General features: G+C 41.2%; 1 protein-coding gene across 1 annotated transcript in view; it reads left to right on the top strand.

Moving 5' to 3' along the window:
• bnc1 (basonuclin zinc finger protein 1) overlaps positions 1–9,692 on the top strand; it is a 29,150-nt gene extending 19,458 nt beyond the window's left edge. Inside the window, exons 4-5 of the mRNA XM_084722441.1 lie at positions 2,633–4,728; positions 6,269–9,692. Coding sequence (XP_084578567.1) covers positions 2,633–4,728; positions 6,269–7,064 — 2,892 coding nt within the window. The 3' untranslated portion in view covers positions 7,065–9,692. The remainder of the gene's footprint in view (positions 1–2,632; positions 4,729–6,268) is intronic.
• Positions 9,693–17,657: the final 7,965 nt, after the last annotated feature.

Genomic DNA, 17,657 nt, shown 5'->3' with positions numbered 1-17,657 from the left:
TGCTTATGTACCTTTGCCACTACTTAGTTAGTTTGTTCTTAGTTAGTTCTGTGTGACTTCAGTGTTTTAAAGGGTTAAGTCACACAACAAGACAAACAATCTAACAGATTGAGGCAGTGGTAGACCAGCAACTCCTGTCTTCTGCAAGCTAAAGTTTTTGCAAAAAGAGTCTGGTTTGGAGAGTGTGATATTTGATTAAATAGTAAAATGGCTCTCTGACAGCAAAATAAAGCAGTGAAAATATTCTAAATATAGTGTACACTTAAACTGATGTCTCTAAAATGTCCACGGCAATACATTGCTTACCTACCCCAGTACTCCTGCTGCTTCTCCAAACTTGGTGTGTCATCTACTGTAGGTAATACACTGACTGTGGATAAGTACCTCATACAACCATGCTTCAAATAATCCATGCCATCCTTTTAATATAAAGACAGGAAGCAGGGGGAACAGCTCATCTGGCTCTGTTCAAGGGTTAAAAACACACCTACGAACACCTCTAGCAGAACTTTATTTTTGGAAACAACACCCGGGTGCAATTACCGCGCACAGTATCCTAAGGTCCTGTTGACACGTTTTGGTATCTGGCAACTGGTGCTACAGCCGGAGATGCTGCAAAGAAGTGCTGGGAGGCAGGGAGACTGTTGGTCATCCAGAAATAGTTCCCAGTGTAACTCCTCTGTAAATTCTACACAATTTTTCATTTCTGTTCTTGAATGGACTTAATGCACATCATGTAGAATGGCTTTAGAAGGCTTTAAATGGTGCTGTTCCCATTCTTCTAGTCTAGGGCTGCAACAAACAATTATTTTAATTATAATAATTAATCTGCCATTATATTCATATTTAATTGATTGATTGTTTAGCCTGTAAAATGTCAAAAAAAAAAAAAAAGAAAAAAGAAAAATGCTGATAATGTCTTCCCAGAGCCCGAGGTGAAGTCTGCAAATTGCTTCTTTTTCCCAACCAACAGTCCAAAATCCAAAGACTCTTCATTAACTGTCATAAATGACTAGGAAAAGCAGCAAATCCCCACATTTGATAAGCTGAATTTATGAAACTATTAATTGATTATCAAATAGTTGTCAACTTATTTTCTTTCGATTAATTAATTGATTAATAGACTAATCATTGTAGCTGTGCTCTAGTCTTTATGCTAAATTATCTTAAAATTTCTTACATTAACCCAAAAATCAAAATGACATATTTTTCCCCTGGCCTGTAGTGCTATTTATCTAACCGGGTCACGATTTTTGGGAAAAGACAGGTTTGAATTGTTCAAATCTATTTTTTAGGCGCTTTGAGCACCACAAGGCACATTGGAGAGAAGGCAGACATCGCTATGGCCCAAATCTCCAAAACTCTGCAACTCACTCCAAAAAATCTGAGGAAAACTATGTATTTATGAATTTGGGGTGAACTGTCCCTTTAACATATCCTGAGCCCAGGTCTGCATTTAACACACAGACATAAGATTAATATTAATCTTCTCACCTGAATCTTGAAAGGACTACAAAGTCCCAAAATGTTGAACTACGCCTTTATGAAAACAATGCCAATAGAGTGTTGTTGTTTTACAGGGAGGAAATCCTCTAAAACCAGCCTGAAGGGCTGTGAGTGAGAGTATATGAAGAGAGAGACAGAAGGAATTTCTGAGGAGGTGGAGGAGGGAGGAAAGGGGTCATGAAAGCCTGACTGAGGACAGGACAGAGCAGGGATGTGATGTAGCGACCAATGCAGTGAACTCTCTTGGTATCCTGCTTGTTGCTGTGGCAGCACCAGCTTGGGGAGGTCTCCAAACTGCGCCGGGTAGATTTGTAAATATTGTCTTTTGCTTCAGATTTCCTCTTAAGCCGGAGCCAAGCCGGCCACGGCCTGGGCTGCAGGCAGTGTGTCGGCATAAGCTCTCACTTCGATTAGTACATCATCAAGTATTCAAGTTGGGCTGCGTTTAATTCATGTTAGCTCATCTAATGGCGAACGTAGAGTCAGAATCCTCGACAGGCGCCCAATGAATGCTCTGTGATGAAATATTAATCACGGTTACGGCATGAAGCCGCTCCTCACTTTCAAAGACGCCCGAACTCACATGTGATTACTGCTGGGCTGAGGGAGAGAGGACCCGCTTGATCAATGTGAGCCGCCTTCTGATCACCCCCCCCCCCGACACACACTTGTGTGTCCATATATATATGTGTGTATGAGTGTATGTGTTTGTGAGTGTACGTGTCTGCTGGTATGCTTGTATGGTGTGTGTGTTCTGTCTGCTTCTGCTGATGCAGAGCGAGTAAATCCACATGATTTAAATGAAGAGAAATGACCTGCGAGATGAAACACTGTGTGTCTGTGTAATGAGGGTTCTCAGGGTTCTGCGCTGCCCGCTTGTATTAACACTCCATCTGATTCCTTTATTTAGCTGCCCTGCCAGTCTGCTTTATAGGGTGTGTCATCTGAGCCACTGTGTGAATATGTATGAGCAACCCAACAGACACTTATAATGCTAATGATGAAATTGCTCTCTCTCCTTTCTCTTTTTTTCTCTTTCCCTCTCATTCTCAATCTATTTCACACCCTTGCCCTCTTCCCTGTCCTGTACCATTCTGCTGTCCCTTTCTCTCTGCCCTGTCTCTAGGATGTAGCAGGGAAGGTGCTGGACCGCTGGGCCATCATGACATTCGAGGAGGAGATTGCCACGCTGCAGCAGTTCCTGCGCTTTGGCGAGACCAAGTCCATTGTGGAGCTGATGGCTCTGCAGGACAAAGAAGGCCAGGCTGTGTTGGTTCCCAGCACCCGCACCAATTCAGATATCCGCACTTTCATTGAGCGCAACACCCCACGTACGGCTGCCAACCTCTCTGCATCCAAAGTTGATAAGCTGAGTGGCAACAGCATGCACCACTTTGAGAACTTTATCAACAGCATGGCCTTCATGCTGCCATTCCAGCTGTTAGGCTCTGTCCCTGCACCATTTCTGGGTTCACCGACAGGGGCCATGCAGCAGCAGCAGCAGCAGCACCAGCAACACCAGCAGCCATGCCGTGGATCGATGGAGCAGCAGAGTCAGAGACGCGATGATCAAGTGCAGGAAGGTCTAGGGAGGGACAACCCCATCTCTCTGTCACATCCCCCAGAGAACAGCCTGCGAGGTTCCAGCTCCGTCTTATTCCCTGCTGACCTTGACCGAAGTGGAGACAAGCCACTGGACAGCCTGTCCATCACCGCAAAGATTGAAGCAGACTTTTCCACTAGTGACAACTACTCGGATGGACCTTCCACACCATGCACCCCCTCCATGAGCTCTGATGTAACACAGATGTCACCTGAGGGCAAGATACGCTCCATGGACAGGAATGGGAGCAGTGGTGGAGGGGTCTCAGCAGGTGGTGGGGGAGGAGGCTCTCTGAAGAAGGGTCGCGTATTTTGCAACGCCTGTGAGAAGACATTCTATGACAAAGGCACACTGAAGATCCATTACAATGCAGTGCACCTGAAGATTAAGCACAAGTGTACCATCGAGGGCTGCAACATGGTGTTCAGCTCATTGCGCAGTCGCAATCGCCACAGTGCCAACCCAAACCCACGGTTACACATGCCCATGAACCGAAACAACAGGGACAAAGATCTGCGTGGCAGCCTGTCTGCGGACGAGGGTTCTCAAGGAGAGAAGAGTATAAAGTGTGAATATGGAACACCCATTCCTGTCTGCTCTGCAGAAAGCCATAAGTCAGTGCCCAGCTATATGGTGAGCCATGTGGACACTTCTTCCAAACTCCACAGCAGCTCATTCCCCAGCATGGGACAAAGTGGCATCCTCTTTCCAAATTTAAAAACAGTACAGCCAGTTCTGCCTTTCTACCGCAGCCTGGTAACCCCGGCAGAGCTTGCAAACACCCCAGGAACACTACCCTCCCTTCCTCTGTTGTCCTCCTCTGTACCTGTCAAACCCATCACAGCCCCTGAACCCTACATGACAGACCCTATACCAAAGAAAAAGTCTCGCAAGTCAAGCATGCCAATAAAGATAGAGAAGGAGGCAGTGGAGCGAGAGGAGCAGATGGATAAGGACAGCAGCTCTGAGGATGAGGCTCCTTTACAGGGCAGGGACAAGGAGGAGTGTGATGGTAGCCGAGCAGAGGGGAATATGTGTGGAAGACAAGCTGGGGAGGATAAGGAGGCAAGAGGGGCTTACACTGGTGAAGAGAAGGAAAGAGAGGGTGCCAAGCATGTGTTGGACCAAACTTTAGGTAGACAGTTGACAGAGAGGGAGGACAAAGATGATGGGCCAAGGCAAGCTGAAACAGGGGTCATCACCTGTGCACCCCCTCCCATCGAAAACAGACTGATGGAGAATCACTGTGACACCAACTTAGTTTGCCAGGAACCCAATGGCAATGAAGAAAGGGAGGACAGGGACCATTCTGCTGACAAGGTTTCAGAGCTCAGATGGGATGAGGGTGAGCACAGGCTGACTAACGGGGGAACTCCACAGCTCATAGACCATGAGAGGGACGGATCAGACGGCTGCGTAGATGGTGACTATGGTGACTCAGGTTTGTCTCACCTCGACCCCAACGCTGACCTGCCACACCACTGTGAGATCTGCAGTAAGACCTTTAAGAACCCCTACAGTGTCAAGATGCACTACCAAAATGTCCACCTGAAGGAGATGCACATGTGCACAGTGGACGGCTGCAATGCTGCCTTCCCCTCCCGCAGGAGCCGAGACAGGTGAGAGGCAGTCATACATACAGTTAATGTTCAGGATTGCTGACAGGTATAAGCTTGGACATTTTATTATTTTCATAAGGGATAAGTATTATCCCAACTCTATGGCGTTGCTGTTTATCTCATTCAGTTGTCAGTTTCCTCATGGTTCCACCTTGCAGATAGCCTGTGTATCAGTAATATAGCACCAGATTGTTGGTTCTCAACCATGTGCCACTTAAACATGTGAATGTTCTGGCAGGGATGAGGAACTGAATCAGCTACTCTAGTCTGGTTAGAATGGAAAGTGCAGAGTCTTAAAAGTTCCAATGAAATGGCCGGCAGATTGCTTAATGTTTATGCATATTCTGCTTCCTGTAAAACAGGTATGGGAGGGTCATGGACAATGATTGTGGTTTACAGTAGTTTACATTTCACTGAATATACGTTGTGCTCTATCCCATAAAGCTGTAGCCATTAGTGGGTGTAAGAGAAGTATTAACTGACTCTTGCCTGACTGAGAGCTTCCAGTGGACATGTATGTACCAAAACTGAAAAAAAGCTTCCAAGACCAATGGAGACCAGTTTGATGATAACAAGGCTACAGTAGCAAGGTGGTTTTTTTGCCAGGCTTGCCTAATAGCACCCCGAGGCTGCATCATGGTCAACCAAGCTGATGGCAGTTCTTTAGCAACAAATGAAGCTATCTTTCCATCAGGAAACTCCTATGGCTATGGCTAAGGCTATGTGTTGTTCTGATCAGTTGCTAGCTAATGTCTAACAGATCTCAGCTGAATCATAAGTACCTAAGCTAACGACAGTTAGAGGTTAGCCTCTTAGCAACAAGTAAAGCTATCTTACCATTAGAAAATGCCATAAATCACCTTTGTACCATATTCCCTGTTAGTCTTGGAGGCTATGTATGGATTCAGTCTGGCCAGTTCTGTTGCTCGGTAATGGTAGCCAACAGATGGGGTTAGCTTCTTTAGCAACAAATAAGCTAAAGCTATGCAACACATAGCACATAGATGTATTCTCCTTTACATATATGCTCCGGTAGTATCATAAGCAAGAAAGAGTTAAATTGGATGCAAATTTAGTACACGCCCCTGAGTGCAGGATGACTCATCAACAGTTTTTAATCCTTTTCAAGGAAATGACAAATGCAGATGTCTGCATTCACCCTATGACTGTACTCACATAGATATGAGCAGTCTGTACATGAGTGAACTCATCTGCATATGAGCGAAACAAAACTACGAGCACAAAAGATTTTTTGCTTTAAAGGAAGCAAAAAATATTGAGTTTCTGGATTTGACACTTCTGACCTGTTATTATATTCTTTTCTTTACACTTGTTGTAAACTATTAGTAATGAGGGAAAACACAGAATGCAGTTGGCAGCAATGTAAAAACCTGCAGGCTAAAACATCCTTGGCATGTCTAAAAGGAGAGATTTTTGCATTTCACAATAAAATTTATCTTTTTGTGGTACTTTAAGGTATACTGGACACGAGACATTCACCATATGGTGTATAATACAATGCCTTTTTTTTTTTCTCCAGACACAGTGCAAATTTGAACCTGCACCACAAGCTGCTGACCAAAGACTCCTTCAGCCCAGCCAACAGCCTCTACTCCTCCCACTGTAGAGACAGAGACTCTGATTACTGCCAAGACCAGCGGGACAGAGATCTGCCCCATCGAGACGCAACCAGCCAAACCTCCGTCATCTTCCGAGGACACAACCGCATGGGCCTGGTCTTCCCTATGAGCAAAATGTCTGCCGCTCCATACAGCGGTGAGATGTCTCCCTTAGGAGAGATGGAGGGGTTAGGAAGAGGAGGAGAAGGTGGTGGAAGCGGGGAGGATGGGGCAGTCCTGGACCTGAGCACCTCCTCCTCTGCCCCGCCTCACGGCAACGGCAGTGCTCGGTCTTCCTGGGACTCAGATGGAGCTGGCAGTGAGGAAGGGGAGGGCATTGAGGAGGATGAGGAGGCGCTCCCCATGGAGGACAGTGATGAAAGCTGCGATGGGATCGGTGTGGGGAGGCCTGTGGGTGAGGAGTTGGCACTTGGGGGAGAGAGGACCCTGGGCTGCATGGGAGGAGGGCAAGGCGGGCTTCAGGGAGGTGTGGGGGGGTCGCCGATAACCTGCCACGTCTGCCAAAAGGTCTACAGCAACAAGGGCACGTTCAGAGCCCATTACAAGACTGTCCACCTGCGACTGCTTCACAAGTGTAAAGTCCCTGGCTGCGATACGTCCTTCTCCTCTGTGCGCAGCAGAAACAGGCACAGCCAGAACCCCAACCTTCACAGGAACCTGGCTGTCAGCTCAGGGGCCACAATGGAACAAGAGTAGATCTGAACTCATACGCCAACATGACTGATTCCCTTTGTTCCAATTGTCTTTTTTTGTTGTTGTTTTTCATTTTTGGGCACCTAAAGAAGGCTCACCAATTAGCACTTTTAATATTCCATACTGTAATCCATCCTGTTGTCATATTTTTGGGAAAAAAGAGAGAAAAGAGAAAGTACAATGAGTTCATTTGTTGTGGCAAATGCAATTTGCTTTTGGAACAAATGTCTTTTACTGAGAGGCAAAAACTGATAAAGCATTACATGCATGTGTCTAATATGTAGAGAACAGCCAAAACATACACCCAGGGGTGAAAGTAGGTCGATACGGTCTGGACTACAGTCAGATTCAGTGCTGGTACACATTCCTTGGAAGAGGGGACAGCAGCTCTCTGCCAAAATCCACACACTGTACAACACCTCGTCACAATTACATGTCCAAGAAGAAAACACATCTGATAACATTATGTACACAAAAACAACAGCTGGTTTTCTTATAAACTGCATCTGAATTGTTCCAGCACAGCGCAGACCTGTGGGTTTTTATCCTTCCTGACAGTTCGGTAACTACTAGCTAATATCATGGCTGTGGGCTTTTGGCAGGGAGTGGATTCTCTCAAAGATCTCCAAAGTAAAAACGACAGAATAAGTTGTGATGTTTCATGATGTTCAGTTTTATTCCAACAACACCGACAGGAGGTCAAACATACAACTTCCATGGGTTGCTCTGTAACTTTAAGTCGTGCATTACAAGACACAGTGCCTGGAAGGCTGCATTTGATTTATTGTTGCAGTATTTTTGATTTTTTTTCATGATAGAACCATCATCATCTCTTCTTATATTTCTGTAGCCAATGTTCTGGAAAGTCAAGACTAGTAAAATATTTAGCTGTTGTTGATTAATTTAGTTTGAATGTTCTAATTTAAAACAAAGCAAATTATTATGATATTTAAAGTTTTGTCATCACTCATAAATTATTCTGTGGCACTTACACCTTTTAAATAAATAATTTGTTATACATAATGTTTTTTTTTCTGCCCCATATAGGGTGTTAGGAGAATGATATGAATCATTGGAGGTTTAAGTAAGTTTAATTTTATTTTGCACAATTATAAAAAATATACACAAAAAAATGCAAAGATGACAAATAATATGCAGTGCAAGGAGAGGGCCTATTTGAAACATCCACCTAAATAAAATGTCAAAATTATTAAGAACTCAAAAATACAGAAAAATACAAAAATAATGCAAGTGGTGGCAAACTAATGGTAGTGAAATATGCAACAATAAACAATTAACTCATTAGTGAGTGAGGTTGTTGTTCAAGACCTTCAATCTACTTTCACCCCTGCACACACCGGTCAGTGAATTCATTTTTAGTTACATTTTCTGTTGTAACGCAGTACTGATTTATTTGTATTGGTTTGCCTTACAGCCCAGTTTAGACCTTTAAAAAAAAAATCATTTTTATGAACTGAATTTTGTGAGAGTCGAGCCATGAAACTGTATCATGCAAGTGATTTTTTTTCTGGTGTTTTGTTGTCAGATGTCCACATCTTCCCTGTGAAGCTGTGCATTAAGTATTGATCAAACGCAGTAGTGAAGTAACCTCTACATGTGTCATTTCATTCATTTGGACAGTGGTCTTTAAAAAAAAAAAGAGTCTTTGTTGAAAAGCTATAGTGTTGTGAGCTTGATCAATAAGTTACTGTATGGTGTTCTATGATCTGTCTTTACTGTTCTGGTTGTTGCATACTGCTAATGTTGACCAAAGATTTTTTCAGTCCACAGGTGTGTATAGAACCCCGTCATACTGTGTGAGGGGTATGCAGTATTAAAAGGGCCCGCCCAGTCTTCTCTCATGTACTTTGTGATTAACAGCAGTATTCAGATGTGGGCTCTATTGTAAAATAAAATAAAATTTAGCCAAAAAAAAAGGAAAAAAAAAAGCAACTTTTGACTGATTGGGGTGAAAAAAATGTCCAGATTCTGGTGGTGTTTTTGTAAAGACATCTGCTCATGGGACTAGACTTGATTAAGGCGTTGCTCTTGTATTGTCTGTGTGGTTGCTTGCAGTATCCTGACTGACTGGACAAAAAGCAGGACAGCCTGCTGTGTCTGGAGGCTAGAAGCATGTACTGTGAATGAGTCAAACACTGAGAAATAATAATTTAAAAATAATGCAATTTATAATAATGGGCCCACACATGAGCACACCCTGAAAAAGAACTGGTAAACAAAATGTTTATTGAACTGTATATTCTGTGAATAGAGTAATTTGTTATCTGAAAGAAACCAAAAAATATACTGTATAAAATAACTTCACCACTAACATTACATCAATCTTTTTCTTTTTTTCAGAAATGAATGAACAAGAACATTGTATTGTATATGTCTGATTATTTCATCATGGTTTACTGTTCTGGTTTTGCTCTGTATTCTGTGTAATTTTTCATTCTGTATTTAAATGCGATGGGTCAGATTTAAGATTCCATCTGTTTGTTGCTTGGATTTGTTAAAAAGAAAAAGGAGCAAAAACCAACATATGTTGATAGGTGTTCATGTTTCCTTTGATTTAATGTTACAATATTCATTCCAATTAAATAAAAAGCCATATGTTTGCAAGCCTCATTCCATTCAATTTTCTGTCCATTAAAAAAAGTAAGAACAGTTTACTTTTATCATTGTGAATAAAATGTATTGTTCTGTATAATATTAGCAAAGCTTCAGTACAAGTTTGCATGTAGCACCTCCCAGAAGAGCCAATTTAATAATAAGGGTTGTAACAATATCAAAAACTCAAGGTACATTGTAAAAAAGTGTGTTTCATTAGTAGTTGAAGTAATGTAATATTCTGAATAATTCTCATACAGCTTTATACTTTAGTGATGACAGTCTAACAACTTATTTTACATTTTATATTATTATTAATATATTATATTAACATATTTTATATTAACTTAAAATTATATTCTGTTCCCTTAAAGGTATAGTTCACCCAAAAATGAAAATTCAGTAACAATGCAGAAACTCCAGCAGTGTTTTGTGGCCTATAAAACCAAACCTGATTTTCAACTGGCATGAGGGTGAGTACAGAACTGCTGAGTTTTCCTATTTGGGTGAACTATCCCTTTAACCCACTGTTCGTATTTCAATAAAAGCGCATCCGTTAGGTTTCTCTCAGTGTTGTGCATCTGACCTAATGACATGTCTTTTCCAGATTTATCCCCTGCATTTGAGCCAACATTTACTCTTGGTGATTCGGAGAGAAGAAAACTCTAAAGCAAGACCAGATTATAGTTTTCTGAACAAATAATAGATTAGGTTACATATATGGCCCACCTAAATTGGTTTAATTGTAGTTTTATGTTTTCATTAAATCACTGAACCAAACTAATTATCATTAAGTCATGCTAACAGTAGTAATTACATTGATTATATTTAACAAACTAAAATAACACACCAAGGTTACAATGAAAAAACTCTTTGGAGCAATATTTTACTTTTGAATGAAGCAAATAAGCAAGTTGGAAAAATGTAAACTTTTAAGTTGATTTGCCTTAAATTTAATTTACATTAATTCAAACTACATCTGACGTAAAGCAATTATGTTCATCTAACTTCTGAATTTGATTTGAAAAAACTTAATTCATTTGTAAATTTGTAATTTTTTAAAGACGGTCTAATAATTCTCTTTTTTCAATGTTCAATATTTATTGCAATATTAAAAAATAAAGAAAGTGATGACTCAAAAAAAAATCTACAAGTGTAAAAATGTATTAGTAAGTAAATTTGATATGTAGAGCTCTTTTTTATAGAAAATTTGTTTTTCCTTTTAACCTTTAAGTGCTCCAGCCTCTTCTATGTAATATGTAATATATTTACTGCACTACATCATAAAATGATCATAATACATCAGAAGAGATTAAAGAAACATGCTAAGCTGAAATACTGCCCTCTCCAACAACAACGCTACAGTCAGCATGATCTCCTTTGAAAGTTACAGTCCGCTGTGGAATGATGATGTGTGATTCTGCACACTGCTCAGTTTATTCACCTTCCATGACTAAAATTAATACAGAATGTTCTCCAAATGAGTTAATGTCTGTTTATGAGTCATAAGAAATCATTTGTAATCTTTTAGAAGGAGTAGATGTTTATAACTGTTAATGGAGTCCAGCAGGCAGTCACTGAACTGAAGTCCAGAGTGTGTTTTTTCAGAGCAGTGGGCTTTTATTTTCAGGATAACAGGCTGCCAGAGTATAATGTTGTACTCTAATGTTGTCTTGCACCCTTGTCAGTTCAGGGCTCGATTATACTTGCAGACAGACACATACATGGACAGCTGCATCACAGATGCCTATTCATTCTGTTTATACTACTTTCTTTATGGAGGTTAGCATCAAAATCAATGCGGCAGTCCTTTTCTACACTAAAATAAATAATATTGTTGTAGATATTGTCCAGTCCAGTACAGTATTGAAACATTCTTTTATTGCAATATTGATTTATTTTTACATCCCTAAATACACATAAATACATACGTGTGTGTGTGTGTGTGTGTGTGTGTGTGTGTGTGTGTGTGTGTGTGTGTGTTAATATATACAAACAAAGGATGTAAAGAAGAGGATTTACAAGTGTTCCTGTTGCCTTGCTCATCTCAGCAGCAGCAGCAGCAGTATCATCTGATCCGGGCTGATTCCCTCGAGGCCTTGTAATACTCAGTGTTAGGCGGAGCAACACTGATGAGCCTCTAACAGACACATAAAGCAATGAGCTGCTGGAGGATAACATGGAGGCTTTATGCTGCAGAACATAAACCCTTTTAACAACTAATTCAAAACACAGGTGAAACAAAAAAAAATGTACTTTTTCTTAAAAGATGAGGTTGCCCAAATTACAGCAATTACAACAGTGCTCATATTTTCTCAGTTACCTCTTGCAGTACTGAGCCATCAGATAGTTTGTTTGTCCAGATATTTGTCTCTAAGATTTCTAAAATGAAGGTGAACAGAATTTAATTTATATTCTTGCAACAACAACAAAAAACCTAAGGTTGTTCTGATGCAGTTTAAAATGTATGTGAGTCTACACACTGATCCAACATCACATAATTCATTAGCCCTGAAACAGGACCCTGTTACTTCCCAGCAGTGTCTGGTACAACAGTTTTTTTTTACTATACAGCTATGATAGCAATCATATCACATCCATACAGGGTTAGTACTATACAGCTGTATACTCAGTTGGTAATACCCAAAGTTCAAATGTCAGAATGGGTATGTAGAAGAAAAAAAGGTATTGGAACATTTCCACTGCTTCACAGCTGTGTTGTGTAATGTAAGAAAGAAAGAAAATATGCCTTCTTTGTAATTTGACAGAAAGAACCCTTTAAAATGAATGAGGGAATCCACTAATGAGCTGCTTCTAGTGTAAATCAGCTTGCTTGAAAAGAACTAATTCATTAGAAAATCACCAAATCAACTAAATCATCTGCTATTGTCTCTGTTTTAATGGAGGGACCTGCCTTATTTTGACTAATTTTAAAGGAGAAATCAGTAATACATTAACTGTAATTGTCATGACCATGGTAGTGCTTCCGGTTATCTCCCAGTGTTTTCTTCTGTTTTCCCTCTCCCCCTGTGTCTCCTGTCTGTCTTTGTCTTGTGGGTGTGGTGTTCCCTTTCCAGTCTCCTGGCTTCTCCTGGCTCCACTCCATCTTAACCTGGCAGCAATCTTCTCAGCGCCACTCCCAGTCAGCTCACCTGCACTTCGTCAGCCCTCCAGTCCTTGTGTTGCCTCTGAGTTAATAGTGTTTTTTCCCCCTGTGCTTCAGGACCACACTCATCTCCCTGCCTGCACGCCTGCCTGCTTGTGCCCAGCCTGCTACCTCTCTGCCATCTCCAGCTCCGGTAATCCAACCATTCTTCACTGCCCTCTGCCCTCTGCTTCAGCCCGTTGACTCCTGTCACCTCAATTCCCCTTCCAATAAACATCTGTTCATATTCACCACCACTGAGTTGTGTCCTGTCTGTGTCATGCATTTGGATTCATCTAATGCAAACCATAACAGTAATAAATTTCCATTCTGGACCAGAATAACTGTTTTGTGTGACAATTTCACATTATTCAGTTCAAATGAACGCAGAATGTTTGCTGAATGAGTCAGTGTCTGTTTATGAATCATAGGAAGTCATTAATAATGTTGTAGAAGGTGTAGATGTTTAATGTTAAATTGAGCAAAATGTGAATGGAATTTGGCAGACGGAGACAGGCAGCCACTGAACTCATCATCCAGAGTGTGTTATTTCAGAGCAGTGGTCTTTTGTTTTCAGGACAACACGCTGAACTTTATATTGACAGACAACTGACTGTTATAAACAGCTGATCAGCTTACAAGGTTGTGTGTATCCTGCACTCCTGCAAAGCTCCTGCAGAGCTACTGCAGCCTGCCTGACTGCTGTGTCTGAGGTGGAGGCAGCAAGGGGGTAAACAACTTAGTTGAATTGCTTGAATTGAATTGTGAACCATATCACAACCTATTTAATATAAACTCTATGGCTCTAACACACTATTTGGACAGCAGTACTCATTTTTGCACCTTGCTACATATTGCTCCTTTAAATACCAATATTGGTACCTATAGTCCAAACTTAAAACATTGTAAGCATGTGAAACTTTCCCAAAAATTCAGTGCAGTATTTCAACAGATTCAAGAAGAATGAGGATTCAGAACTTAATGAGATATCAAATGGCTCATTAAGCAGCCCTTGTTTTCAGAGGTTATCTTGCCATCAGGCCTTGCTGACAGGCTGAGGAGGGGTGTAGCCCACAGAGTGACTGAGTTCTGGTCAACCTCGACTTGACTCCTTCCGGCAAACAAAACACACACAAATACAGCCAGAAACACAGAAATAGACAAGTAGACACACAGGCAATGTTCTACAGTGATGAAAAACATCCAGGCAAAGGGATGTTTTGTTGGAACTTAATAGTGTTTTGAACACATTTTGATTTTTGTAAAGCTTTCTTTCTGCATGATAAAATGGAGGAGCCACGGGGATGGTAGTCACATTCAGCAGTGATTAAAAATTTGCATTGCTGCAAAATGGCATACACTACACCAGCCGAAAAAAGCTCTCACAGTTATTGAAGAGGTGAATTAATCGCTGTAATACTGCTATGCAAAGTTAAAGGGCATGGATGGAAATGGACCAGGGACAGTGGAAGTATCGTTGGGCCCACATTGAAAAAGCGAGGAGGACAAATCTGTTACGCAACATGCCAAAGTATTGCACTATTACAGAGGGCTGAAAGCCTTGCATAACTCAACAATTCAACCCACCCATCACATTTACTGTACATTAGTGAGCCTGCAGAGCTGTTCCTCATCACTTAGGAGCTGAAAAACCCAGTTCTGACAAGTGGCCCCCATCCTTTTTCTCTGGCACGTTGCAGAAATCTAGTACCACTCAGAGAGGGCACAATGGGTTATTTCAGTCCCTCCTGTGTGCTGCATGTAGGCGACAATATTCAGCAGAGAACCTGGTTGATCTGTAGAGGTGGAGCACTTGCTCAGCTTCCTCCACAGAGCTGTATCTGTATCTGGAACAACTTGCATCGTTGGGGCTATTTTTGTGAAGCAGTGGACCACTTTCAGATACTGTTCGGTGGTAAATATGGAACAGATTGAGGAAAGTGAGGAGGCTCTCTGACAACAGCTTGCTGAAATACACCTGCAGCGTTTAGGACACATCGATTTTGAAGGCTGACAAAAGAAAACGTGTTAAACGATACAGAGAAACACTGAAGCCTGAATCTATTTACCATCACAAACCGTCTTGTCTTGATTTTCTTTGACCCTACCACCCTCCTTTGTGTATGTATGTGTGTATTCAGACTGAATACATTTGAGGTAGCCTGACTCACCGGAAGTTGGCTGATGGAATACACCTGCCATTGGCCTCCTTTCTCAGCTGTTGTTCTCCTCTCCTTCCGCTATCTGCATGTTGCCCTTTTCAAAGACCCCATCACAACATGAAACACCAGCAACAACCTCCCAGCTAGCAACTACATGCTGAAAATTCTGCTATGTTAGCCCTCGCCCTAACCTGGGGGGGTATTCCATCAAGGCTGTCAATGAAATCTGAGCTTAAGTGAAAAAGGCTGACTTGAATTAACTTCCACTCAAGGCCCAAGCTGTTCTGCTAACACAGTTTAGTCTGGTCTAGTCAAAGCTAACAGAAGCCAGGCTTAAACAAGCTTGCATTGTGAGTTGGTTGAATGTAGACTGTGACAGAATAAACTGATATATAACCACTTGTATGGAGCAACACGTGACCACATTCAGCACAGACACGGACATTAACCTACAACCAGAGCAGCTGCTGCTGATAGCACTGCTAACGTTAGCCACACTGTGTGTCAGGCTGGCAGCCAATGTCACCTCTGGGTAAACAATGTTGTTTCCCTGCAGACACTGTGACCCTTTTCAGTCTGAAAAGGTGAAAGCATTTAGTGAGTTGTTGTCATGTGTTGTAGGTTAATGTGTAATGTTAGTATTGCATGGTGCAAAGTACTTCATATTTCAGTGGCATTTAAAATGTGATTTGGTGATTGTAGACTGTGATTTACAGCTGCAAATGACTCTTAATATACACAGTAATTGTTTAGACAGTGTTCAACATCATCAATTAATATATTCTGCTCAGTTTTAATTGCTTTCCATATGTTTTCTTACTGTTAGATGAGTTGACTAGTCTAAAATAAAATTGGTTTAATCAACAGGAAAATTATTAACCAGGAACATCCCTAGATCCTTTGACACACAGCTAAACTAAGCTGGACAGTTAGCTCCGATGGAGTAGGCAAGTTCAGATGCATCAGTTACTATGGTTACTGTAAAGAGATACCTAAATGTCACAGTCATGAAACAGATTTATCAAAATAAGCCAGGGTTTTCCTTTATCTACAGTGATGGAATAGCCCCCTGACTGCTAACAGTACAAATGAAAACAAGCTAGCAGCTGTTACTTTTTCTTTTGCAGGGATTTTGTCATTTTAATAGCTGGGCTTGCCTCCCCACATGCAAATGTTCCACAAAAACAAATTCCCCTAAACACTATTTTGCAGGGCACCATGGGTGCATCCTGGGCTCTGCACTGCCAGACAACTGTGACTGGTTTAAAGAAATACAACCAAACCAGAGTGTTTTTCCCTCTTATAATAGAATGCTAATGGGTTCAGCCAGACCTTTCTGGCACAGTGCTGAAACAATGCTGCTGTACTGAAATTCAACACAGAGATATTTTTCTTGTTTTCTTGTGAAGGGTCATTACACAAAAAGACTTTTCATCTCATCACATTAGTTTTGTTAAGCTGTACAAAACTTTTTTCTTCAAACAAATGAAAACTTTTAACAGTACAGAATGACTTTTTTGAAACCTGTTTCTGACACATATTATCTTGTGTCAGGGTTCTTCAAAGAAAAAAAATAAGGAAAATCAATTCAAGAATCAAGGAAAACATGTTGCCTTGGAAACAGGTTGAAATTATCCTATTATACTTTTTTCTCCGCTTGGGGGAACAAGCTGTAAATCACAGACTGTAAACAGTGGACAGGGCCACTGGAACGGAAAATATATATTCAATGTGGAAATTCTTCAGCTCAACTGGTTGCAAAAAAGAAGTCTAATTGTGTGTTAACTTATGAGAAGATGAGCCCACTTCTCACTTGATTTATGACCTCAGTAAACAATTTCCTAATGGGTTTATGGTCTCAATTACAGGTTTCGAGTCTTCTTCAGTATAGCATGAAGTTCATTTAGTAAATTATGGTCCAATTTAGAGTAAAATAGACCATAAAGCAGGGTATGCTTGAAGCTGCTACCATAATGACCTCCCCAGCTTCACCCTTTTGTCCAAATATGGGGACTTCTGGCCTCAGAAAACCAAGATGGTGTCAGCCATCATACCAAAGTCGGGGCTTCAAAAGGGTAGCGGAAGCCAGTGGGTAGCATCACAACTGGTTTATACTTGCGCTAAAAATGACATTATCATATCGTTACTTATAGTGCTGTAGTGGCAAACAGTTTATTTACACATCTAGCAGACATGGAGCAAAATAAGGACTCGTTTAGAGTCATTTTTCTGTCCAATATTCATTCTGTCTGTTTTTGGTTTCAACAAATCCCAAGAAAAATATCTGGCTCTTTAGCTGCTAAATGCTTCATCATGTTCACCAGCTAATCTCTAATACGAGTGGACTGATCAGTCTAGTTTTTTTTGGGGGGGTGCGTGTACATTCATCACTGTATACTGAAGGACCTCTGTGATTCAGAATTCTTGAAAAAACTTTTCTGTGCCTCCATGAAGGATGCATTATACTTTCAAGTCATCCCATTCTTTTGTATGTGATATCTTAAGAATGCCTTGAGGAAAGTTCTTCATTCCCTCTTTTTTTGTTGGCAGCTCTGTTTTATATGACCATTGACAGCCAACTTCTCATTCTTCTTAAGCGCCCACTAGGGGGCCACAAGTGATCAACAACTGCTTCAGTTTGAAATCTTGTTTCAGCTGAGGACAACATATGTGGAG

The sequence above is a fragment of the Lutjanus erythropterus genome, chromosome 1 (assembly GCF_056507025.1).
Source record: "Lutjanus erythropterus isolate fLutEry1 chromosome 1, fLutEry1.hap2, whole genome shotgun sequence".
NCBI classification, from domain to species: domain Eukaryota; kingdom Metazoa; phylum Chordata; class Actinopteri; order Lutjaniformes; family Lutjanidae; genus Lutjanus; species Lutjanus erythropterus.
Note: the sequence above shows the minus strand (reverse complement) of the source record. Positions and strands in the feature narration are given on the sequence as shown.